A 26,722-nucleotide genomic window follows, 5' to 3' on the forward strand; every position below is an offset into this window, starting at 1 on the left:
AAACGTTTGAATTATGTCTCTAAGTGAAACAGAACTCTTTTTACAGCTCATTTCCTATCCGGAAGTGAGATTTCCAAAAAGCGAAGTGTCTCTTCAAGAGCTTGTCTATAAAAGGTKATGTCACTTASGACTGTAGAAACACGTCATACACCTTCCTCTGYGTGTCATGCGGAAGTGAGAGCAGAAATCAGTTGATTATCTCTTTCAGAGAATGCATACACCCTCTTGGAGTGAGAGGACCGTCATTAATTTTTTTTTCTGAGGCGCYAATTTGGACCTGGACTCTCCACCTGGAAAACGGTCGTTATAGATGAATATGACCCCTGGCTTCGATTTTTTTTGATACATGTCACAATATCATCCTAAAGTATGTTTTTTCAATATAGTTTAATTATATTATTGAAATTTATTCGTGACTTTATACGTGATGTGTTTGAAGACGAAGGAGAGGTTAGCGCAGTAAGGCCAGCGTGCTTGCTAATTCAAGAGGGAAATAGTTCTTCTGGATCCAAATAAAGACGGTTCTGAACAAAAGACCCCTTGTACAACATTCTGAATGAAGATCAACAAAGATAAGGACCCAATTTGGGATGCTATTTCATATATATCTGTCGAACTGTGCTATGCTACCGTTTGCTTTGTTGTGATGTTAGCTATTGTAGTAAGCTAATATGACGATATATTGTGTTTTCGCTGTAAAACACTTAAAAAATCGGAAATATTGGCTGTATTCACAAGATCTTAGTCTTTCATTAGCTATCCACCATATATTTTTCTGAAATGTTTTATGATGAGTAATTGGGTAGTTGACGTTGGTGTCTGTAATTACTATGGCTGCTTCAGTGCTATTTCTGACTGTAGCTATGCTGGTAGCTATGATGGTAGCAGTAATGTAAAACTGATTTATAGCTCAAATATGCACATTTTTCGAACAAAACATAGATTTATTGGGTAACATGTTATAGGACTGTCATCTGAGGGAGTTTTTTCTAGGTTATTTAGGTTGGTTCTAGGTTGGTTCTAGGTTAGTTAGGTTAGCTTTGTGCATGCTACTTGCATGCTACCGTTGCTGTGAAAAATGTCTGTCTGTCTTTTGTATTTGGTGGTGAACTAACATAAATATATATGGTGTTTTCGCTGTAAAACACTTCAAAAATCGGAAATATTGTCTGTATTCACAAGATCTTTCTCTTTCATTAGCTATCCACCATATATTGTTCTGAAATGTTTTATGATGTGTAATTAGTAGTTGACGTTGGTGTCTGTATTTTCTCTGGCTACTCCCGTGCGATTTCTGACTGTAGCTATGATGGTAGCAGTAATGTAAAACTGATTTATAGCTAAAKTATGCACATTTTTTGAACAAAACATAGATTTATTGTGTAACATGTTATAGGACTGTCATCTGAGGTAGTTTTTTCTAGGTTATTTAGGTTGGTTCTAGGTTAGTTAGGTTGGCTTGTGCATGCTACTTGCATCCTACTTGTGCTGTGAAAAATGTCTGTTCTCCTTTTTTATTTGGTGGTGAGCTAACATAAATATATGTGGTGTTTTCTCTGTAAAACATTTAAAAAATCGGACATGTTGGCTGGATTGACAAGATGTTTATCTTTCAAATGCTGTATTGGACTTGTTAATGTGTGAAAGTTAAATATAAAAAATAAAAAAAATTGATTTTGAATTTCGCGCCCTGCACTTGAGCTGGATGTTGTCATAGGTGTACCGGCGTCGGGCTTGCAGCCATAACAAGTTAAGCGAATTCATATTTTATCATCTTTTGGTTAGTTCGATATTGACAGACGCGACCCAGTCGTTTTGTTCTTTATGTTACGGTGCCATGCTCAGTGGCAACGTTCATATCCCTTGCGTGCTGCTAGCTAGCCAACTAGCTACGGCTACACAGTTGCGACCTCTGCAGCCAGAAAAATAAAGTAGCTGTTTTCTATTGACATTCATTTGGATACATCCGTAACAATGAGTTAATAATGCCAGATTTTTGCCTGGCATAGTTAGAAAAGTTTGCGTTCTCGTCAGGACACTCGTCAACATTGACTGTTAATTACGAAGAGATTGCACATCAAACACGAAGCTAGGTAAAAAAAAAAAAAAAAATGCTAGCAAACCTGCCAATATGACAACCGAATTCAAAAATATCAGTTGCAAAAACAGCTGGTCAAACTAGAAGCATGTGGGAGGATTTGACAGCTTTAGCGGTGGAGGGGACCGGAGAAATTAATGTTCATCACTCACCACGTTAGGGCATCAGATACTCCCAAAAAATGACTCTGCAAAAACAAATCAATGCTAGCTAGCTGTTTTTTATTAACTTTTTTGGGACATGCGTTTACAATGTGACCCACTTTCAGTTTGTGTAGTTGTTGGTTTCTTTCTGTGTCTTTGTGGCAAGTGTAGTCGCATATTGCATCATGATTGCAAGGTGTCCTGATATATATTTTCCAACTGTCCCGATATCTGTTTTTTATGTCCATTCTAAAATGTCTGGAAGGGCAAACAGAAATGAGTATTCAACAATGCTGTGGTAGAAGTCAAATTAATTCAACATTTTTTTTGCAAAATATTCCAAAAGCCTGTACTGCAAGAATCAATGTTTTATTTTGTTTTTGACCGTTCATGTCCGCTTGGTCTTCTCTTTTGCTCCTTCTTGGCTGTGTGCATCTTCCCATTTACACCAGAGATCTGTATATAATGAGATGCCCATGTCCCCGCACTTAACAATGGGAGTTGTTGTCCCAAAGGCGAGAAGGCAGGCGACAAGGTTAGATCCAAAAAAAGCCAAAGAAACGCATTGGGGATTATTTTGGACACATTTTGATGAGTGAAACTTCTTGCTTCACTACTTCCTCTGTTTACACACACACACACACACACACACACACACACACACACACACACACACACACACACACACACACACACACACACACACACACACCAAGCCCCTGCCACTCACATAACAAAGATGAGAGATCACTTCTTCCTCTCTGACAAGCGGTTTCAACTCGCTATTTGCATTTTGAGGTTTGGTCCAACAGAATCGGTCGTATGGACACAAACACATTGGGACATTATTTTACTGTAATAGAGAAGGTAACTTTTCTAATACCCTCTTATGTTCTCAACTGCTCAAATTGCACACAGAGCAGACACTACTCAAATTAAAGTATCAATGAACAATGATTCTGGAAAATGAGCGGTCAGTTTGTCGTGCGTGGTGTTGGTGTACTGCTAGCAGCGTCTTAGCTAAAGACTGTTATACTAGTTGTCTAGTCTGTGTTTTACAAATGTGCAATAAGCACAACAAAATTTATATAAGGAATTGGTAACTCCTTCTCATTCTGAGAAATAAGGTAGGCCACTTGATTTCAACATCTGAACAAAGTGGACAGGCTGTTAAACAGTTGTAGACGGACAGATGGGTGTGTTCATAACAATTCAACTGTTCTGCCTTGTTAACTAGCAAATAGATCCAAGTTGGCTAAACTTGAAATATAAAGAGATCATAGATCTCTGGTCAAATGTAGTGCACTATATAGGGCTCCATTTGGGAGACATCCAGTCTCGCAGTGGTAAAGTTACACAATGAGTTCTTCTCCCCGGACATGCGCTGCTATTCCGTGGCCCCGTCAGTCACCGTCCCATGTGGCTGTCCATGTTAAGGGTGTAACGATTCACCAAACCCACGGTTCGGAATGTATTTTGCAAAGTTAGTAATGTGGCTCGAGCACTTTCAAGAGGCGCTGAAACTCCCAATTTTTCTCAACCACCGAGATTGGGTGCATATCCGCGGCTATAATCACTACATAGTGCACTTTTAATCAGGCCAAAGTCTTCTCTTGACATGGTCAAAAGTAGTGCACTAAATAGGAAATGGTGTTCCATTTGACACAGCTGGTGAGAAGGCAGAAGACACATCTCTAGTTTGCCTAGGGCCCCCAGAGCAGTGAAACCATAAACACACACACTCCGGAGAGGTGATGTACAAGTCTGGGCCTACGCTGTGCTGTGTTGACAGGCTGCCAAGGGCAAGGTGCCCATCTGTCTAAGAGCCAGAGGGCCCTTTCATTTTAGTACTGTTGGCCAGCCCGCTCAGACGAGCACCGCTCCAGGCCCTGTTCAGAGCCAGAGGACACTGTTCAAACTTGATACACTGTTGTTTTATCCACTGGTGTTTTGTAGTTAATTCAAAAGACTGTCATTATTTGGTTGTTGTAAAGTGCATCTGCAATGTGCCTGGTCCAAACTAGTCCCCAGACTTTGGAACAGGAGCAGGTATGCGAGTAATCCTACAAATTGCCTTGGCTATAAGTGGAGGAGTGTACGTGGGTTCTGCACCTGGAGGAAAAACCTAATAACTCAGTGTGTGACTGCTAACCATTCCAGGACTTTTACTCCTGCCTTGCCAAGTCCTGCTGTGTACTTTTGATTTTCCAGTCCTTTTGTTTTTTTTCTAGTACTTTCAAACAATGAACAGTGTTGTCACCTGAAATCTCCTTGAAAAGGCTGCCGTTTCTGTCAGTACTGATTTGACGCTTGATTTGTTCCTGGCCTCATGGATCAGATGGCAGCAGTTGGTGTGACCGTGATTGAGGTTCACTCTGACTTAAGTACTCCTCTCTCTAGGCATCCGTTACTTCAGACTTCCAGCTGACCCTGTCAATTTAGCTATTCAAGTGCTTGGACTTTATTTAATATATAGGGCCTGTTGGGCAGAGGTATGCTGTTCAATCATTTGCCCTCTTCTCTGAACTTCTCCCTGTGGTCCTGTGTGGCTCAGTTAGTAGAACATGGCGATTGCAACTGAGGGTTGGTTTCCTGCTGGGGCCACACCCCAAAATGTACGCATGATTTAGAAATCACTTTAGATAAGAGTGCTAAATGGCATATATTATATTACTAAACTATTTCTCTGTCTCTCTAGGAACACCATCTCCAGAGAGCCATGTCGGCCCAGTCAGTGTATGGAGAGAAACACAACATGGTCATCCCCGTCCCGGAGGCAGACGGCAACATCGCCTACTACGAGTCCCTCTACCCCGGGGACTTCAAGATGCCAAAGCAGCTTATTCACATACAGCGTGAGTAAAGTGGGCCTGGCTGCTATTGATATGGGAGGGGGGGGTGCAGTATTAGTTTAGATTATATTATATCGATACTTTGACTCCCAAGTATAGATTTGTATAACCCCAAAAAATAGCATTAGCTAGCTCTAGTCGTCTCGTCCTAGGGCTCAGGGGTACTCAAACACTATTTAAGAAGGTCCGGTCACACACATTTCCTAGGTGGTAAAGATCCAGATGATTATTGCCATTTGTCTGCGTGGGAACACCCCGCTACCCCACCCACCTCGCACCCCCACCCACCTCGCAATAGACGTTTTAAAGCTTGTTTCCTGTATTCTACACATTTTTCATGTCTTTTGTGTGTTCGTACGATACCAGGAGTCGAATCCTGATCTAATAAAAATAAGCTTCTGCGTCCGGATCCGGCCCGTGGTCCGCCTATTAAGTACGGGTGCTATAGCTTGTCCTCCGTCTTCTTTATAAATAGTGAGCCAACGTGTTTTCGGCACTTTTTATTTCCATGACTGATCAAAACTCGTTTTCTCACGGCTCTCAACCAAATCGACCCTAACACCCTGTGTCACTTGTGGACATCTGACAGGATCTGATTGGTATAAGCAATGATGAAACTTCCACCCAGCCTATCAGAAGACACAGTGAAGCTGTTTCCATATTGATTGCAGCAGTCAGATCCTCTTAGATCTGCGCATTGGGTCAAGGTGTCCATTTTGGAGGTGTTGATCAACCATCTACATTTGCGGGTGTAGGTTCGTAGGCAATGGCAAGACGTTTTGTCCATTTTGTGGCATTTGAGATAGTAGGGGGAGGGGGATCTGTCCTTAGTAGTAATGTAGTAGACCTTATCGTATCGTCCATGAATCACATTATTTGTTGTGATTGATTCAGATAAGAGCTAGGCTAAATGTAATTTCCTGGTCATGTCTTTTTGTCATTGTTTTAAAGTAGAAGTCCCTGCTGCTGTTTGTCCGATGTGAGACATATTTTCTATGATAAGCATGGAGTTCATTCATGTCACCTTGTTTGACGTTTTTGCTGCAAGTCTAGCAGTAGAAGCCGCCAGAGCTCAAATCAAACTTCTAATGACATTGTAATTTATTTAAATGAAGGCATTTGTGTTTAGGATTCAGGATTCTTGTCCGTCTTGGGCTTTGAAAGTGTCATTGGCCAAATTTAAATGCAGTTGCCTAGAATGACTGCCATGAATTTGTATGTGCCTCTAGCTTGATTCTGCTCAGATTTGCTTAACCGACCAAATGAAAAGTAATCACTTTACCCCAATCAATACAGCTGTAGCTTTGGTCAGAATAGTAAAGGTGCATAAAGATGGTGGCCTCCATGCGCTTACCACAAATTCCTTGTTTACCAAAATTCACTGTATTGTATATTGATTGCCCTGTTACTAGTGATGCAGCGATATGACATTTTTGTCCGATACCGATATCCGATATTTTCCTTGCCAAACCCCCCCACCCCCCCGATATACATTTTTTTTTGCTGACTTTTTAAGCATTCTAGTACAGTTAAATAGTTAACACACACACACATGGACGCAGCGGTCTAAGGCACTGCATCTCTATGCAAGAGGTGTCACTACAGTCCCTGGTTCGAATCCAGGCTGTATCATATCCAGCAACATCTCAAGACATCAGTCAGGAATTTAAAGCTTGGTTGCAAATGAGTCTTCCAAATGGACAATGACCCCAAGCATACTTCCAAAGTTGTGGCAAAATGGCTTAAGGACAACAAAGTCAAGGTATTGGAGTGGCCATCACAAAGCCCTCACCTCAATCCTATAGAAAATTTGTGTGCAGAAGTGAAAAAGCTTTTATTTTCAATGCAAACCACAAATTCCACTATTGTGCCAAATCCTTATTGTGGCTAGCTTCACAACGCGGTCCGGTCAAGCTTCACTAGCCAGATTAAGCTTGCTGGCTGCTTATAACGTTAGCTTTTGGCAACATGGTTAAGTAGCTGACTAGCTATTTATTTTCATGAACTGAAGTTGTATTTCAATAGGTGAACAAGTGGCAACCTAGCTAATACTTACTCACAAGGATTCCTAAATCATTGCTAAGAATAATGAAAATGACTGCAGTTTGGCCATTGTTTTCAGGCTGGTTGTATTGGTGCTAGCTAGGTACCAAGCTAAAGCTATCTAGCTACCCCATAAGTTGCGGTCAAACAAATTATGCTTTATTACCAATGCGGTATTGTAAACACATCGTTCGTGGCCGGTGTTTGCTTGTTTGCAGATTTTTTTTGTACAGCTCTGACAGTGCTACTGTATCTTTTTTTGACACGCAAAGACCCAAACGGCGTTCCAGAGTATGTATGTCGTGAAGCTAATAGCAGTGACGCTATTACTGTGTAACTCCGGTAGGGCAACATCTAAAAATAGCGCACTTGGTAGTGAGTACTGGTGCTCGACCAGTCAGCGAAAGCCAACATCACCCACACGAGAATGGTTTATTGTCAAGGGCAATGAATTCCATCATCTTGGCTTTAATGGATTTCTCCTTTGAGTTGTCTCACTGAAATGTTCTTACTCCACACAGCAGACATTGTGGGCTAGGTTAGGAATGCTGTGTAGCACAAGATTTTACTTGGCGTCATTACGTCATGTACCTACATTTTATATAGGTATGCACGTCAGTTTGACATCGGCGTTAAACTAGACATTCCGATATGTTCACCGATATATTGTGCATCCCTATCTGTTATTTAGATTTTTTTGGTATCGGCATTAGCACAGTATACATGATCCCAATTTAAGCTCCAAGACGCATGCAATTTGAAAAACCCCAAAAGTAGATGGTGCTGATTTTATTGGCGCATTGGACCATGTCACGCGCCATAGTTTTAAAAACTCCATGGATAGTGGTAAAACCATGACGTCATATCTGAATTCCCAAATCTTTATGCACCTTCGACATTGAAGCGCTAGTAGCTCAGAACATAGTCAGCATTATTTCAGACAGAAGATCTAGGGATAAAAGGCCTCCCCATATCCTATAATGGGAGAGATGAGCAGACAGCTCTTCATCTGAACTCTTGAAATGGAATTTCACAATTTCACATGTGCTCAGTGGTAACAGGGGAGTTACACTGGGTACGTGCGTCATGGACGCGTAGCTTTTGCCAGCACGAGCCACTTTATCAAGTGGTTTTTAATTCTTGAAAACCGAACCAGAACTTACATTTACGCTGAGCAGCATGAATCTCTTGCGGGTTTGACATCACGATGGGGATTTGAAATGGCTCCCAGGATCTCTGATAGTCCGCTTCATTCCCATCCTCATGTCTAAAGATCTCTCATCCAGCTTTCACCAGTCAAAAAAAAAAACTTTCCCTTTCTCCCTTCTCTGTAGCTTTAAACCTGGACACTGACATCCTCATGTCTAAACTCTTTCTCTCTCTGTCTCTCTCTGTCTCTCTGTGTAGCTTTCAGCCTGGACACGGAGCAGCCGGACTATGACCTGGACACGGAGGATGAGGCCTTTGTGAACAAGCTGAAGAAGAAGATGGAGATCACCTTCCTGCAGTTTGAGGAGATGATCGACCGACTGGAGAAAGGCAGTGGGCAGCAGGTAAGCCTTGGATGTTGCATCCCAAACGGCACCCTATTTCTTATATAGTGCACTGCTAATCTGGGCGTCCCCCACCCTCATATCCCCAATCACATGCACTTGGCTTAGATGGGAGAAGAGAGAGTAGCCTACAATAGGTACTCGTAGCATCAGCCTAGCATCCTGTCCAGGCGGTGAACATGATACTCTTATTAGTTACTCATGGTGGCGTCTGTTAAATTCATGTTTTAAGTGTCTATTTCTGTTATTACGGTGCTATGTTATTAGTACGCCTGCGCGGTAGTCTCGGTGTTGATGGACCTGACCTGAGTGCAATGGCAACCATGTACTGTGGAAATACGGTGAAGTAAACGTGGTTAAAATGACGACTAGGTTCCAGTTTAAGTTAACATTTCTAGGACACACGTTCTGCTAGCGGAACCCCTCAACATTCCGCTGAAAAGGCAGCGCGGGAAATTCAAAAATATATTTTTTAAATATGTAACTTTCACACATTAACAAGTCCAATACAGCGAATGAAAGATAAACATCTTGTTCATCTACCCATCGTGTCCGATTTCAAAAAGGCTTTACAGCGAAAGCACAAGATATGATTATGTTAGATCACCGCCAAGTCCAAAAAACACACAGCCATTTTCCCAGCCAAAGACAGGAGTCACAAAAAGCAGAAATAGAGATAAAATGAATCACTAACCTTTGATCTTCATCAGATGACACTCATAGGACATCATGTTACACAATACATGTATGTTTTGTTCGATAATGTGCATATTTATATCCAAAAATCTCAGTTTACATTGGCGCCATGTTCAGAAATGCTTCCAAAATATCCGGAGAAATTGGAGAGCCACATCAAATAACATAAATTCTCATCATAAACTTTGATGAAAGATACATGTTTTACATAGAATTAAAGATACACTTGTTCTTAATGCAACCGCTGTGTCAGATTTCAAAAAAACTTTACGGAAAAAGCAAACCATGCAATAATCTGAGACGGCGCTCAGATAGAAACAACATTTCTCCGCCATGTTGGAGTCAACAGAAATATGAAATTACATCATAAATATTCCCTTTGATGATCTTCATCAGAATGCACTCCCAGGAATCCTAGTTCCACAATAAATTGTTGTTTTGTTCGATAATGTCCATTATTTATGTCCAAGTAGCTACTTTTGCTAGCACGTTTAGTACACATATCCAAACGCTCGCGCAGGTCCAAGCGAACTTCGGACGAAAACTTCAAAAAGTTATATTACTGGTCGAATAAACTTGTCAAACTAAGTATAGAATCAATCTTTAGGATGTTGTTATCATAAATATTCAATAACGTTCCAACCGGAGAATTCCTTTGTGTCTATAGAAGTAATGGAACGCAAGTCGATATCATGTGGAATGCGCATGACCAGGACCTGGCACTCTGCCAGACCACTGACTCAAACAGCTCCCATCCGGCTCAACATCACAGTATAAGCTTCATTCAACGTTCTACAGACTGTTGACATCTAGTGGAAGGCGTAGGAAGTGCAAACAGATCCATATCCCACTGGGATTTCAATAGGCGATGAGTTGAAAATCGACCAGCCTCAGAATTCCCACTTCCTGTTTGGATTTCTTCTCAGGTTTTTGCCTGCCATATGAGTTTTGTTATACTCACAGATATCATTCAAACAGTTTTAGAAACTCCAGAGTGTTTTCTATTCAATAGTATTAATAATGTGCATATATTAGCATCTGGGACAGAGTAGGAGGCAGTTCACTCTGGGCACGCTATTCATCCAAAGTGAAAATGCTGCCCCCTATCCCTAAAAAGTTAATAGCGTCCTGGGAATCTTTGGGTCAAGTTATGACAGTGACCCTCCCTCCCCTCTTCCCTCTGTCAGGCGGTGAGCCTGCAGGAGGCCAAGCTGCTGCTGAAGGAGGATGACGAGCTGATCAAGGAGGTGTTTGACTACTGGACCAGGAAGAGGAAAAACAACCAGCACGACACTCTGCACCCCACTGTGAAGCAGGAGAAGAGGGACGGATCCAGCACCTCAGACCCATACGTGGCCTTCCGCAGGAGGACGGAGAAGATGCAGACCAGAAAGGTAGGATCCCACCTCTAGACCAGGGCATATAGGGGCTAGTTGACCCAACCCAGGTAAACACTAAGGGCCTGTTTCCCAGACACGGATAAAGCCTAGTCTCCGTCAATGGAAATTCCCATTGAGCATGCTTTTTAGTTCAGGACTAGGCTTTATCTGTGTTCAGGAAACTGGCCCCAAGTGTATGTACCAATACCCCTAAACATTTCCATTTAAACTAAATAGAGGCCTACGCTAGATTATTGACAGCGGATGACTGTCAATTTAATGGTGAAATTGCCCACCTCAGAACCGTAAGAACGAGGAGGCTGGTTATGAGAAGATGCTGAAGCTGCGGAGGGACCTGAGCCGAGCCGTCACCATCCTGGAGATGATCAAGAGGAGGGAGAAGAGCAAGAGAGAGCTGCTGCACCTCACCCTGGAGATCGTAGAGAAGAGGTGGGTACTACTCAGAGAGACACAGGTTGTTTTTAAAGTCATGTTGCTAGGATGCCAGCCATCTTGGTCAGGAAAGCTTTCAATTCTAGAAACTGATCAAATTATGGTAGAATATTGTATAAAACAATGCGTTTGTAGATGTGTTTTGTTAGCTAGCTAGCCAACCATCAATTTGGCCTATAGGATCTCTGGTACTACTGTATAGGAATGGTTCTGATCCATTTAAGAGAGTTAGCCTTCGATCATTTAGTTCCTAAACAATGTTTTAAATCGGGTTTTGATAGAGTGGCTGACGGTTTGATTGAGATCCAGTTGTTTTTCAAATGCTTGATTTCTATCTTGACTTTGACCATTGCCCCTCCAGGAACGGCATGTCCGACTTTGGTGGTGAGATCATGGCTGAAGTGCTGGCCCAGCGTGCACTGGACAAGCCTGCCCATATTATCCCTCTGGTGCCGCTGACCAACAGCAACCAGTACAGACATCAGGACCACATGGATCTCAAGGAGTACAAGTCCAAGGTGAGAGAGGGAGATGGCAACAGAGCAAGAGGGTGACCTCAATGGCCCGTATTCATATACAGTTGAAGTCAGAAGTTTACTTACACTTAGGTTGGAGTCATTAAAACTCGTTTTTCAACCACTCCACAAATGTCTTGTTAACAAACTATAGTTTTGGTAAGTRGTTTAGGACATCTACTAATTTTTCCAACAATTGTTTAGACAGATTATTTCACCTATAATTCATGGTATCACAATTCCAGTGCGTCAGAAGTTTACATACACTAAGTTGACTGTGCCTTTTAAACGGCTTTGAAAATTCCAGAAAATGATGCCATGGCTTTAGAAGCTTCTGATAGCCTAATTGACATAATCTGAATCAATTGGAGGTGTACCTGTGGGTGTATTTCAAGGCCTACCTTCAAACTCCGTGCCTCTTTGCTTGACATCATGGGAAAATCAAAAGAAATCAGCCAAGACTTCAGAAAAAATATTGTAGACCTCCACAAGTCTGGTTCATCTTTGGGATCAATTTCCAAACACCTCATCTATACAAATAATAGTACGCAAGTATAAACACCATGGGACCACGTAGACGTCATACCGTTCAGGAAGGAGACGCGTTCTGTCTCCTAGAGATGAACGTATTTTGGTGCGAAAAGTGCAAATCAATCCCAAAACAACAGCAAGGGACCTTGTGAAGATGCTGGAGGAAACAGGTACAAAAGTATCTATATCCACAGTAAAACGAGTCCTATATCAACATAACCTGAAAGGCCGCTCAGCAAGGAGGAAGCCACTGCTCCAAAACCGCCARAAAAAAGCCAGACTACGGTTTGCAACTGCACATGGAGACAAAGATCGTATTTTTTGGAGAAGTGTCCTCTGGTCTGATGAAACAAAAATTGAACTGTTTGGCCATAATGACCATCGTTATGTTTGGAGGAAAAAGGGGGAGGCTTGCAAGCCGAAGAACACCATCACAACCGTGAAGCACGGGGGTGGCAGCATCATGTTGTGGGGGTGCTTTGCTGCAGGGGTGACTGGTGCACTTCACAAATAGATGGCATCATTTGGTAGGGAAAGTATGTAGATATATTGAAGCAACATCTCAAGACATCAGTCAGGAAGTTAAAGCTTGGTCACAAATGAGTCTTCCAAATGGACAATGACCCCAAGCATACTTCCAAAGTTGTGGCAAAATGGCTTAAAGACAAAGTCAAGGTATTGGAGTGGCCATCACAAAGCCCTGAGCTCAATCCTATAGAACATGTGTGGGCAGAACTGAAAAAGCAAGGAGGCCTACAAACCTGACTCAGTTACACCAGCTCTGTCAGGAGGAATGGGCCAAAATTCACCCAACTTATTGTGGGAAGCTTGTGGAAGGCTACCTGAAACGTTTGACCTAAGTTAAACAATTTAAAGGCAATGCTACCAAATACTAATTGAGTGTATGTAAACTTCTGAAACACTGGGAATGTGATGAAAGAAATCAAATCTAAAGAAATCTTTCTCTCTATTATTATTCTGACATTTCACGTTCTTAAAATAAAGTGGTGATCCTAACTGACCTAAGACAGGGAATTTCTACTAGGATTAAATGTCAGGAATTGTGAAAAACTGCATTTGGTTAAGGTATATGTAAACTTCCGACTTCAACTGTAGACTGCTAGAGCTAGGATCAGTTTGGCCTTTTAGAGCCCAATTAATAAGATTATATGGAGAAAGGAGACCTGATCCTAGATCAGCAGCTCTACTCTGGTATACTTTGTGAATACGGGCCAATGTCTTGAAGGTTTACTTCTGAAATATTAGACCGCAATTGAGTGACAAAATGTGTCTGGGTCCTTCCCTCCCTTCTAGCCGGAGAAGACCGAGGTCGTCAGGCAGAAGAGGAAGTATGAGAAGAAGCCTAAAGTCTTACCCTTGTCAGCTGCTGCCCTCCACCACTCTGGTCCCTCTGTGTTCAATGCTAAGGACGTCCACCAGTATGACTTCCCCAGCTCAGACGACGAGCTGCACTCCCAGGTAGGCAGAGCGGTTTGACCTGGGCTGTCTCCCAAATGGACCCCGAGGCACTTAGAGATCTGAGAGGATTTGATTGGTATAAGCAACACTACACAGCTGATTCAAATGATCAAAGCTTGATGATTAGTTGATTATTTGAACAAAATGTCCACCCCTTGGGGTCCCGAGGACAGAGTTTGGGAAACCCTGACTTAGCCCATCAGAGAGGAAGGTGGAGCTATGATTATTTTCACTTTACAAATCTTCTCAGATCTCCACAAGGGCTTAGGGGTCACTTTAGGATTGGGCCTTGGACATCTGTGGTGGAAATCTGTTAAAGATATACTTCTCCTTAATGCAACCGCTGTGTCAGATTTCAAAAAAGCTTTACGGAAAAAGTACACCATGCAATAATCTGAGTACAGCGCTCAGGCACCAAAACAAGCCATACAGATACCCGCCATTTTGTGGAGTCAACAGAAGTCAGAAATAGCATTATAAATATTCACTTATCTTTGTTGATCTTCATCGGAATGCACTCCCAGGAATCCCAGTTCCACAATAAATGTTTGTTTTGTCCATTTATGTCCAATTACCTCCTTTTTGTTCCCGTTTAGTTCACAAATCCAAATTCACGAGGTGCAGGCACTTAGTCCAGACGAAAGTCAAAAAGTTCCATTACAGTTCGTAGAAACATGTCAAACGATATATAGAATCAATCTTTAAGATGTTTTTAATAAAAATCTTCAATAATATTCCAACCAGACAATTCCTTTTATCTTTAGAAACGAAAAGGAACGCAGCTCACTCTCACGGCCGCGCGCATGACTTAGCTCATGGCATTCTGCCAGACCTCTTAGTCAAACAGCTCTTATAAGCTCCCCCTTCACAGTAGAAGCCTGAAACAAGGTTCTAAAGACTGTTGACATCTAGTGGAAGCCTTGGGAAGTGCAATCGGGCCAAATTTACACTGTATCTTGGATAGGCAAAGACTTGAAAACCTACAAACCTCAGATTTCCCACTTCCTGGTTGGATTTTTTTCTCCGGTTTTTGCCTGCCGTATGAGTTCTGTTATACTCACAGACATCATTCAAACCGTTTTAGAAACTTCAGAGTGTTTTCTATCCAAATMTACTAATAATATGCATATCTTAGCTTCTGGGCCTGAGTAGCAGGCAGTTTACTCTGGGCACCTTATTCATCCAAGCTACTCAATAATGCCCCCCATAAGCCATAAGAAGTTAATCATAAAAATGGCCCTGTTGGTGACCTGTGACTGACTGGTCTCTCTCCCTTTACTATCCAGATGCACTCAGGTTCCTCAGAAGCTGAGGAGGAGAACAACCCAGACGGTTCTTTTGCCTTCCGGAGGAAAGCAGGCTGTCAATATTATGCTGTGAGTATAGACGACTCCATACAGTAACTTTATTGAACATTTACACAAAAAAACACAATTTTGTGGTCGGCATACGAAATGCACAATCAATCAATTACAATACAACGTACTTCAATACAGAAACACAGCCGAAGTGAGAACACACATATTCCCATATAGTCCCAGTGGCATCCTGTCTGGCCATGTTTCATAACTCCTGTCATGTCTAATGGCTCCTCCTGTGTCTGTCCCCAGTCTCGGTTGGACCACGGGGGCAGCTGGCCGTGGGTCAGTCCGTCAGAGGGCGGCCTGGGAGACACTCGTTACCGCTACTGCCTCACCACCCTCACCGTGCCACCACGCTGCCTGGGCATGGCGCGACGACGCCTGGGACGAGGGGGCAGGTAGGTTACTGCAGAGTTCAAGGGGCAATCTGGGATTCAAACATCCAAGCAGTCCACCCCCGCCAATATTATTAGTAAAAAGCTGAGTGATGGGGCAGGAGCAATGTAACCAGTCTCCAATTCATAGACCGAGCTATGGATGCTAGTACTACCCACCCATGAGAATAAAATTCTAGTTTTCTGGGTCCAATAGCATGAATGAATTGCGTGGCTAACAGAAGGACTAAACACTGTTCCCTGTTCTATTTCCCTCAGGCTTTTGCTGGACAGGGCGCACACAGACTTTGACAATGTATTTCATGGGCTGGACTCGGAAATGCTTGACCTGCCGCCCCACTCTCCAGTCACAGACAAGTTTGCTAGTACCTCACAAACAAATACCTCGGACAGAACCTCTTCTTCTTATTCATCCTCTTCTGCGGACCTCAGTCAGAAACTGTTGAACATTAAGTCGAGCCGATGGCGGCACTTTAGGCCTCGGACATTACCACTACACGACGAGGACAACGTGGTCACAGACCCCTTATTCAGGAGGCTGGGCAGGGGCCTGAGTCGCATCACCTCTACCCTGGCTGGCACCACTGGCCCCCTGAGAGGGGCTGGTCCCCCGGCCCCCACAGCTGGTGAGTAGAGCCCGGGGTTATTCTCACTCTCAATCACCGTACCATAGACACACACACATACAGTCCACGTCCCAGATCAAAGGCACTGAATCATGGTTTGTCTAGCTAGCAGGAGCTGTATAAAAAAGGAGCAAACCTTACTTTGGTAGGTGTTTAAGAAAGTTAATTGGAAAATCATGAAATTATTAAAGACATTGTGTTAGATCGATTCTCTCTCCCTGCCACCACTGCTTTTGTGCTGCTGTCCGTGTGTGTGGGTTGAATTTAAGGGCACTTCCCAAATGGCTCCCTATTCTCTATATAAAGCACTAGGACCCATAGGGTCTAGTCAAACGTAGGGCACTATATAGGGAAAAGGGGGACATTTGGGACCACAACTTAGTTGACCACCAGGGAAATAAATAAAAAATCTTGTTCCTTTTGAGGTGGGGACAATGTGATCAATTCCTTTCTTCATGAGTGTGACATTTTGAATGGCTGTAATGTTTGAAATTCATGTGGCGTTGCCTTTCCCCCGGCCAGCAACGGTCAATTAAAAATGTATGGGATAAATATATTCTGTGGGTGGACAGACGTGGAGGGGACGCTGCTCTGAATATAAAGTATCGTCTGCGTACCAAATGGCACCCTATTCCCGATATAGGCCTTGGTCACTTTTAAGTGATTATGGTTTCGCTTGGGACGCTGCCATTGTCCTCTCTAGTATTGTCTGGGGCATCAGTGTGAATGAGTATCCCAATTGTCAAACAGTTTTCATAGAGTAATACCATTTCACAAGCATACAAATGTAACCCTTTGTTGGCTCGATGTCACCACTCAGTGATCTCACTCCGAGGAGTTTTTCAGGCCACCTATGTCCAAACCCCCCAGAAAGTGCAAAGTTAAACGACAAAAAAAGTAGAAAAGATAATGGGCCCATATTATTTTTATAAGATCATCTTTGAGAACTAACAATCACAAAAATTAAAGCTAAACAGTCAGGGAGAATCTAAAATTCCCCAAATAATGCATTCAGGCTTTTTTTTTGTCATGGCATGGGTTTTGTTATGCTTGAGTCACTCGGAATAGCATAAGCCATGGTAAAATGTGTAGAATTGCAGGAAATTAGCTTTGAAACTTTAAAATTGTATGTTCGCCATGTGGCAAAATGTGTGGAATTGCAGGAAATTTGCTCCTGTGGCCAACAGAAGGGCCTCTAAAATATTCTGTCAGCTTAAGCCCCATTTTAATCCAAAAAACCCTTTGAAATGTCAGCCTATTGATTTCTTCCAGAATTTTCYTTACATGTCAGTTGAGTGATTGGGAAGAGATTTGTTGATATTGGATGGCTTTGGTTTTAAAGATGGACTGATTTTTATGGTACTGCGTGGGTGAATGATCAAATACTTTATTGTCCTATAGGGAAATGTGGTGTTTGTGGGGCTTGGTTGGCCTCCTGATCTTAACCCCTCGGCGGAAAGGGTCAGTGCTGAGAGGGCAGAACACACACACAGCTGTGGTCAGCAGCAAGTCTATCTCAGCTCGGGGCCTCAGTGAGCGTTAAAGCCACGGGATGGACCTTCAGCCAGGCTCTGTCTTCTGCCCTTCCCCCTAGTCCCTTAACACTCCTGGCTATTACGTCCCCCACAGGCTACATCCCAAATGGCACCCTATTCCTTATAATGCAGGGCATTAACCTTTACACTTGGGACAAGTAGAACAGTTTTTTTTTTTTTTTTTTTTTACTTGTCCAAAAGCTCATTGTATGATACAAGGATGCCACTTTACAAAATAAAATGCATTATCTTTTTTACCATCTTTTTTACAAGAAATGTAGAATACACTCTTCTTTGCTTTTTCAAGCCTGTCTCAAAATACAACACACCTTTTTAAAGCTTCTCCTAGACTAGAGGATAGTTAGCCACCCTTGGGAGCCTATGAAATATTGCAACATTACAATTACTACCAAATACTTTTTATGCCCCCTTCGGGGCTCGAATTTAAGGGTCGTCCCTGGGCCGATAAATATTTATACGGTTCAACAGACTGGGACGACAGATCCAAAATTCATACAACCACTGCACATACATTTATTTTTTTGCCAAAGCATTGAGGCTGATGGAACAGATCAGAGAGTTTAGCTTAAAATGTTGATAGTTTCATTTCTTCATATTATAAGCTCATCAATGCACACATGGCTATAGGATACGTGTGAATTGTCCAAAATGTAATAGCGGGAAAACGGCGTTCTCAAAAGCCAACAGCACGCGTGAGCATGATCATGTGACAGATGAAATCATCTGTTTAGATCTAAAGATGCATCAACCAGCATGAGTTACTAATATGACTAGGAACATGAGACATTTTGGTTTAAATAGCATTAAGTATTTATAAAATTCCCTCAACAGTTCTGTAGTCGTATTTAGGCTAGGCTACTTTGAAACAAGCTAAGACATGCTTCATAAAATGATATAAAACATTGCGGTTTTAAACAATTATGTTTATGGTTAAATAGTTTCAGAATGCTTGACTGCCTGCACTCAGATTCAAGGTGGGTAATGTGCGGTGCATCACTCTCCGGTCTTGTGACCATTTGGTCTGAACGCACCGTGCCTCATATGTCAACAGAATCAAGCCTTTAGACCAGGGGTGGGCAACTCCAGTCCTCGAGGGCCTGATTTGGTGTCACACTTTTTCTCCATCCCTAGCAAACACAGCTGATTAATCAAATTGCAGTTTAAACTGAAGATCATGATCAGGTGATTATTGGAGTCATGTGTGTTAGCTGGGGCAAAACTGTGACCCCAATCAGGCCCTCGAGGACTGGAATTGCCCACCCCTGCTTTTGACGTTAATGTTAATTATATATGTCAAACATGACTGGCGTTAGCCTATGTTTATGTAATTAAAAGTCTCGTTAAAGTTTGGCTACATTTCCTGGCGCCTCCCTCCTGTCAGCATCAGTTTGGACATGAGGCTGTAGCCAATATGCACGTAGGCTTTTTAAATTATGTACATGAAACATTTATTTGAATAAATATATATATWTTTTTTTACTTGTCAATTCAAATGGACAACTTAAATCTAATATTGTTTTTGTCCGGCAAGAGGACGAGCGTAAAATGTTGAGCCCTGTAGTGCATAGTGCATAAAAATAGTGCTCTAAATGCCTTAGGAAAGTATTCAGACCCCTTGACTTTCTACACATTTTGTTACGTTACAGCCATATTCTAAAATGGATTAAATAAAATGTCCTCATCAATCTACACACAATACCCCATAATGACAAAGCGAAAACAGGTTTTTAGTCATTTTTGCAAATGTATTCAATTAAAAACATACCTTATTTACATAWGTATTCAGACCCTTTGCTATGAGACTCAAAATTGAGCTTTCATTTGATCATGCTTGAGATGTTTTTACAACCTGTCTATATAAGGTCCCACAGTCAGAACAAAAATCAAGCCATGAGGTCAAAGGAATGTGTCGAGGCACATATCTGGGGAAGGGTACCAAAACATTTCTGCAGCATCCAAGGTCCCCAAGAACACAGTGGCCTACATTTTGTAAATATATTTTTTTACCCCTTTCTCCCCAATTTCAATCTTGTCTCATTGCTGCAACCCAACGGGCTCGGAAGGCAAAGGTGGAGTCATGCGAGCTCCGAAACATTACCCGCCTAACCGGGCGGGTTAGCCTGCAGGCGCCTGGCCCGTCACAAGGAGTCGTTAGAGCGCGATGAGCCACGTAACCCCCCCCCCCCCCCCCCCAACCCAGACGACGCTGGGCCAATTGTGCACCGCCCTATGGGACTCCCAATCACAGGCTGGTTGTGATACACCCCAGGATCGAAACTGCGTCTATAGTGACACCTCTAGCACTGCGATGCAGTGCCTTAGATCTTTGCGCCACTTGGGAGGCTGGCCTCCATTCTTAAATGGAAGAAGTTTAGAACCACTCTTCCTGGAGCTCTCCCAATTGGGAGAGAAGGGCCTTGGTCAGGGAGGTGACCAAGAACCCAATGGTCACTGACGGAGCTCGAGATCCTCTGTGGAGATGGGAGAACCTTTCCAGAAGGACAACCATCATTGCAGAACTCCACCAATCAGGCKTTTATTGTAGAAACCGGGCGGGAGCCACTCCTCCGTAAAAGGCACATGACAGCCTGCTTGGAGTTTCCCAAAAGGCACCTAAAGACTCTCAGACCATGAGAAACAAGATTTTCTGGTCTGATGAAACCAAGATTGAACTCTTTGGCCTGAATGCCAAGCAACATGTCTGGAGGGAACCTGGCACCATCCCTACGGTGAAGCATGGTGGTGGCAGCATCATGCTGTGGAGATGTTTTTCAGCGGCAGGGACTGGGAGACTAGTCAGGATGGAGGAAAAGATGAACAGAGCAAAGTACAGAGATCCTCGATGAAAACCTGCTCCAGAGCGCTCAGGACCTCAGACTGTGGCAAAGGTTCACCGTCCAGCAAGACAACAACTCTAAGGACACAGCCAAGACAACGCAGGAGTGGCTTTGGGACAAAAGTCTCTGAATGTCCATGAGTTGCACATCCAGAGCCCGGACTTGAACCTGATTTGAACATCTCTGGAGAGACCTGAAAATAGCTGTGCAGCGACGCTCCCCATCCAACCTGACAGAGCTTGAGAGGATCTGCAGAGTAGAATGGGAGAAACTCCCCAAATACAGATGTGCCAAGCTTGTAGCGTCATACCCAAGAAGACTTGAGGCTGTAATCACTGCCACAGGTGCTTCAACAAAGTACTGAGTGAAGGGTCTGAATAGTTATGTAAATGTGATATTTCATTAAAAAAAACTTTTTTTAATACATTTGCTAAAATAAAATATACTGTTTTTGCTTTGTCATTCTGTGGTATTGTGTGTGTGTGTGAGGGGGGGGGACAATTTAATCAATTTTAGAATAAGGCTGTGCCGTAACAAAATAGGGAAAAACTCAAGGCTTCTGAATGCTTTCTTCATAGGATGCATCCCAAATTGATGTGACCGGTCCGTGTGTGTGACCTGTTCTCCTCTCTGTGTCTCCTGCAGCTTTTACCGCCCAACAATACCAGCAGCATCAGGAGCAGCTGGCCTTGATGCAGAAACAGCAGCTGGAGCAGATCCAACAGCAACTGCAAGCCAACAGCACCACCACCACTACCAATAGCACGCAGGTTAGTTAGCCCGCTCTCTGACCTGGGCTGGTATTCTCAGTGGCTCAGAATACGAGCGCTGAACCAGGATCCGTTCCTTTTTAGATCATAATGAATAAGATTCAATGGAAAGGAGGGACCTGGTCCTAGATCAGCACTCCTACTCTGAGATGTTTGATACAGCCCCATGACCTCTCTCTCTGTCCATCTGTTTGTCTTTTCAYCATTGTGTTAATACGTTGTTCTCCTCCTCTACCAGGTTTTGGTGTCCAAGACGTTAGATTGTGCCAGTGCCCAGTTTGCTGCCTCTGCCCTGGTGACCACAGACCAGCTTCTGGCCTTGAAGACCAAGGATGAGGGTGGACCGGGCAGCGGGGTCAACGGGGTCCTTCCACCCTCAGGTTAACACTGCACCCAAGCATTTGTTGTGGTCAGGTGGTTATTGTAAAAGGGTAATGCCTTAACAGGTTAAATAAATACACTTTTTTAAAGCAGAGCATCAAAGAGAAGAGAAAATTGCACATAAGACTTTGAACGCTTTGACAAAGGCCACGAGGCGCAGTATATAAGCTAAATAAACACAAGTGAATCCGGTAAGCACAGTGTGCAAGGTTTCCTTTCAAGATATCATCAAATTATTCCCACGCACCTGCAACAAGTAACCTCAGACGTGCAAGTGCGTTTCGAATGAAATGCAGGGCTTTCACAGAAGCAAACGTAAAAGGTTGGAACTGATCAAAGAGGAAACTGCTTGTATAGCTTCTGCTAGGACCATGCACATGAAGTGATTTAGTTTTCTGTCTTCCCTTCCTACAGGTGTCTACAAGGGCTTTCACCTCACTAGCACAGCATCCCCGTTGCCTGCAGCCCCCACCTCCACCCCTAGCCCTCTGACCACCACTACCCCCTCCTTCCCCTTCCTGTTGCCCAGCAACAACGGCACCACCCACGCCAACTCCACCACCACTCAGGTCCTGATGGGGAACAACAACAACCTCCGTCTGAGCATGTCCTCCCCCGGGGGACTCCTCACCAAGCGCCACATACCCCGGACGCTAAGCCACGCTCCCGTGTCGTCATCTGCCTTAAAGCTGGCTGCCACCGCTAACTGTCAAATGCCTAAGGTCTCCACAATCACCCCGTCAATGGACCTGGTGCCAAGGTGAGAGAGAGAGACTTCTTGTCTGAAGTAGTACGCTACATAGGGAATAGGGTCCATTTGGGACACAGATTAAGTGTATAGAAATGGACCATTACACAGTGTTCAGACAACCGTAGCTTAAACTGCTGATTCAGGAACATTACCTGAGTCCGTCTGAGTCAATATTAATGTAGATATTATTGAACAGTGTCTGATTGATTTGTACATATTCTCTCCACTTGCCTCCAGGGAAAATCAGGATCAAGAAAAGCCAGCACTAAACAGCATTTCGGACAACACAGTGGCTATGGAGGTCACGTGACCTCGGAACACGGACAGGACTGTGGGCTCACCCGGGAACTCATTTAGGTGCTATGCATCGTAGAGTTGTGAATGCAAGGAAGGGGTAGTGGAATGCGCACACAGCATACAACGCTGTCTCCATGGTGACGGTTGGGACTTAATTGCAATGGTCGTCTCGTACTTTTTTCATTTCCTATTTGTTACTGTTACTGTTGATAAGAAATATCAACATCTGTAATTATGAATATGGCAATTATATGTACAGTACCAGATATTTGTAATCCCCCCTTGTATATAATGTTACTTGAATACGGAAATTGTTCATTTGATGTTTTGCACTTGGGATTAAAAAAAAAATTAAAAGACAAACTGCAACTGGTTCGGGTGTGAGTTGTACAACAGTGTCATCATCACGTCAGTGCATGGTGTGGAACCTGCTGTTTTATCTATTTATTGTGCCGTGTTTACAGTTCTTTCTTTTTCTCTACGTTTTGTTAGTTTTTTTTATGTGTTTTTGTTGTCCACTGTACCCTCATTGGTTCCCGTGCTGTAGTCTGGGTTTAGGTAGCTATGAACTTCTCTGTATTTTATATATCTATATTGTGAACATAACCAGGGGGTCCTCACTTTAAGATTCCTGGCTGTTGGTTCATTGTATCATGTAGAAACAAATGGTGACATGCATTCATACAGAGTCGGTGGCTGTGGATTTAAGGCATCGGTTTGTCAGTCAGAGGGTAATCACTTAAGATCTTCCATTTTTAAATTGTTCATGAGACAAAGTAACACAATGGGAATGAAGTCTGTTCCTAGAAGTCACTGCTGCTTCTGACTTATCTAAGCACTATTTTTGTTTTCGATGAATGCTGCTTTTATATGATTTAGGTCTCTGGTTTGTTTTCACATCAGTACCTTTTTTTTTAAGACCCCTTCCCCAATTATTTTGTGAAAAATGTAATTATTTTTGTATCCCCTTTCCATTTTTGATGATGATTGTATGTTCCTCATTGAAAGACTTTATTATTTTGTTACTTGTTGATGAAATGCGATCGGGTAGAGGAATGTAGTAACATCTTGATTACATGTATCATTCCAGTTTATACATAACAGAAGAAAACATGTATAAAAAGGCAGATTTCTTTGCTTTTAGAATAAGAATTCTCCAGAACGCTGCGAGGCCAAGATGAACCACAAGTATCGGGTGCCTTCCTTTGGAAATATGAGCTCTCTTCTGTGAAGAGTACGGTACTAAACAAGGCTACTAGTTAGTTGTTGTTGTACCACCAATATGAATGCCCATTCCAATGGCATAATTGATCAATTTTGTTTTTTTCTATCCACAAAATGAAAAATTATCTTCTCACAAAAAATAAAACCCAGGGCATTATGTGTTTGGACCAGCATGTATCTTGTTTAGTTTTTTTTTGTTTCGTCCCATTGTTCCATGTTGTGGTCATAGTAGAATGGGAAAGAGTAGGGTGAAGTTAACCCTTGATGCTTATCTGGTCCTCTAGCTGTCGGTAGAGCATGGCGATTCCTGGSMCCACCCATAAGTAAAAATGTATGCACTCTTGACTAAGTCGCTTTGTGTAAAAGGGTCTGCTAAATGGCATATTTCCCATAGTAATGCAGCAGTTATCTCCATATCAAATCATTTCTGGGTATCAATTCAAGACATGCTCTGGAACTTTGGTGACCTAGGTATTTTTTTAAACCTCCCACTTTGAGCTGGATGTGTCTTTGTTGCTTATAACCCATCCATAACCGCCTGGCTCTGTGAAAATCTGAGGCCCACACCCAACCCTAACCCGATAATATAGTAAATGCTTTGTAGGCTTCAGTCAAAGACGGCGTAGTGTTTTTCTTTTTTTATGGGATGTAGGATTTTTTTTAGCCTGGTTTAGATGTTTCTGCTTTCCAACATTTTGGTAGGCTATGTGTTTAGTCAACTTGTCTATAATTGTATACATGCAGCTTGTACTCTCATGTTGCTCACCAGAATGATGCATTCATTCTATTGATTTATGACTAACTAGTTGACCGGTAAAGTTATCTTTCACGGCGCAATAACATAAACTGGAAACGTTTTCTGTGCAAAATGTCCAAATAACATCCTTTTGACTGGATGTAAGGCAAAAGAAAGCTGTGAGAACTACCCAAAATGTATCTGATAAGATTTCAGTTTGGCTTGGATGCATATTTTGTGGCTGAAATACGATCAGCTTTTATGATGCTGATAGAGGGCAGCTCTACAGATGGTATCTAACTGAGCATTCGCATTCTCTCAAGATGCTGAAAGAGAGATTATTTCTCCATTCCTGTTCCCAAGTGAAAATGTTGACTACATTTTGTGTATAATTTTACTACAAGATATGCTTAACTCTGCAGGAGTTAAAATATAGGCTACAGTATGTGAGGTTATAGACCTACAGTCAGTGTCCAGATTTAATTTTCCATTTTACTCATCTGAACAGTGGGCTACAGTTGCCTTGAACTTCCCTATTTGAAGTAACTTTTTTTTAATAGCGCCTCACAATCACACACAACACTACTATCATCCTCTTTCACCACTTCACCAAATCTTTCCCAAACATTTCTTTTCTGGCCCTCCCTTCTCTTTATTTTCAGCTCTCCATTTTGCAGCTTTTCTCTTACTGAATTAAACTGTCTCCATGGTGTGATAACTTTATCATGCCTGTTTCCAAAGCATTTGGCGATCGGTGTGTAGACTATTTGGTGCGTGTACAGTTAGACCCTTAGTTAGACGTAAAAATAGACCCTTTGTTAGACGTTTCAGAACCACTGGCTAAAAAATATACAATATTATAATATACAAATATTACCAAAAAATCTATTTAAGTACCTTGTTTTTCAATTAATATGGTCAAAAATAAACAAATTGCTAAGAAGCTAAGAGTAATTTCTCACGCAATAATTTTGGTCTGAGTGGGGAGGGGAAAACTAGCTGTTTTTGTCAGAGAGGGTTGGAACTCTACCTAATTTACCGTCTAGTGATGTCACCAGGCAGGCCAAAACGCCAACCCGCCAAAACAGTCTGAAATTCCAGGCGGTCTTTTCAACCAGCTCTTCCACTAAAAGGGCATTATCATAATGACAAAGTGAAAACAGGTTTAAGAAATTATTTACATAAGAATTCAAACCCTTTGCCATGAGACTCAAAATTGAGCTCAGGTGCATCATATTTCCATTGATCATCCTTGAGATGTTTCTACAACTTGATTGGAGTCTACCTGTGGTAAATTCAAATGATTGGACATGATTTGGAAAGGCACACAACTGTCTATAAGGCCCTCGAGGACTGGAATTGCCCACGCCGGCATAAGGTCGCACAGTTGACTACATGTCAGAGCAAAAACCAAGCCATGATATTGAAGGAATTGTCTGTAGAGCTTCGAGACAGGAAAGTCCCCAAGAACAGTGGCCTCCATCATTATTAAATGGAAGAAGTTTAGACCACCAATCCTCTTCCTAGAGCTGGCTGCCCAGACTGATAGTCACTCTGACAGAGTGCCAGAGTTCCTCTGTGGAGGTGGGAGAACCTTCCAGAAGGACAACCATCTCTGCAGCACTCCACCAATCAGGCCTTTATGGTAGAGTGGCCAGACAGAAGTCACTTCTCAGTAAAAGGCACATGACAGGCCTTATGACAGGATTTTTTTCAGCTGCAGGGACCGGGAGACTAGTCAGGATTGAGGGTAAGATGAATGGAGCAAAGTATAGAGAGATCCTTGATGAAAACCTGCTCAGGACCTCAGACTGTGGCGAATGTTCACCTTCCAACAGGACAAGGACCCTAAGCACACAGCCAAGGCAATGCAGGAGTGGCTTTGGGACAAGTCTCTGAATGTCCTTGAGTGGCCCGGAAACCAATCTCTAGAGAGACCTGAAAATAGCTGTGCAGCGATGCTCCTCATCCAACCTGTCAGAGCTTGAAGAGGATCTGCAGAGAAGAATGGGAGAAACTCCCCAAATACAGGTGTGCCAAGCTTGT

General features: G+C 42.7%; 1 protein-coding gene across 4 annotated transcripts in view; it reads left to right on the forward strand.

Moving 5' to 3' along the window:
• Positions 1-22,933, forward strand: part of LOC112068419 (enhancer of polycomb homolog 1) — a 43,026-nt gene extending 20,093 nt beyond the window's left edge. For 2 of the 4 annotated variants that reach the window (XM_024135578.2, XM_024135577.2), the window contains 13 exons: positions 4,940-5,096; positions 8,544-8,689; positions 10,573-10,779; positions 11,066-11,214; positions 11,579-11,735; positions 13,578-13,742; positions 15,029-15,118; positions 15,353-15,501; positions 15,757-16,124; positions 21,163-21,287; positions 21,526-21,667; positions 22,083-22,428; positions 22,657-22,933. In XM_024135578.2, the coding sequence (XP_023991346.1) occupies positions 4,961-5,096; positions 8,544-8,689; positions 10,573-10,779; positions 11,066-11,214; positions 11,579-11,735; positions 13,578-13,742; positions 15,029-15,118; positions 15,353-15,501; positions 15,757-16,124; positions 21,163-21,287; positions 21,526-21,667; positions 22,083-22,428; positions 22,657-22,729 (2,253 nt within the window). In that variant the 5' untranslated portion in view covers positions 4,940-4,960 and the 3' untranslated portion in view covers positions 22,730-22,933. Of the gene's footprint in view, positions 1-4,939; positions 5,097-8,543; positions 8,690-10,572; positions 10,780-11,065; positions 11,215-11,578; positions 11,736-13,577; positions 13,743-15,028; positions 15,119-15,352; positions 15,502-15,756; positions 16,125-21,162; positions 21,288-21,525; positions 21,719-22,082; positions 22,429-22,656 lie in introns of those variants that run through there. The other 2 variants (XM_024135579.2, XM_024135580.2) reach the window with 2 other exon arrangements.
• The last annotated feature ends 3,789 nt before the right edge of the window (positions 22,934-26,722 follow it).

This window comes from Salvelinus sp. IW2-2015, unplaced genomic scaffold, assembly GCF_002910315.2.
Source record: "Salvelinus sp. IW2-2015 unplaced genomic scaffold, ASM291031v2 Un_scaffold511, whole genome shotgun sequence".
Taxonomy (NCBI): domain Eukaryota; kingdom Metazoa; phylum Chordata; class Actinopteri; order Salmoniformes; family Salmonidae; genus Salvelinus; species Salvelinus sp. IW2-2015.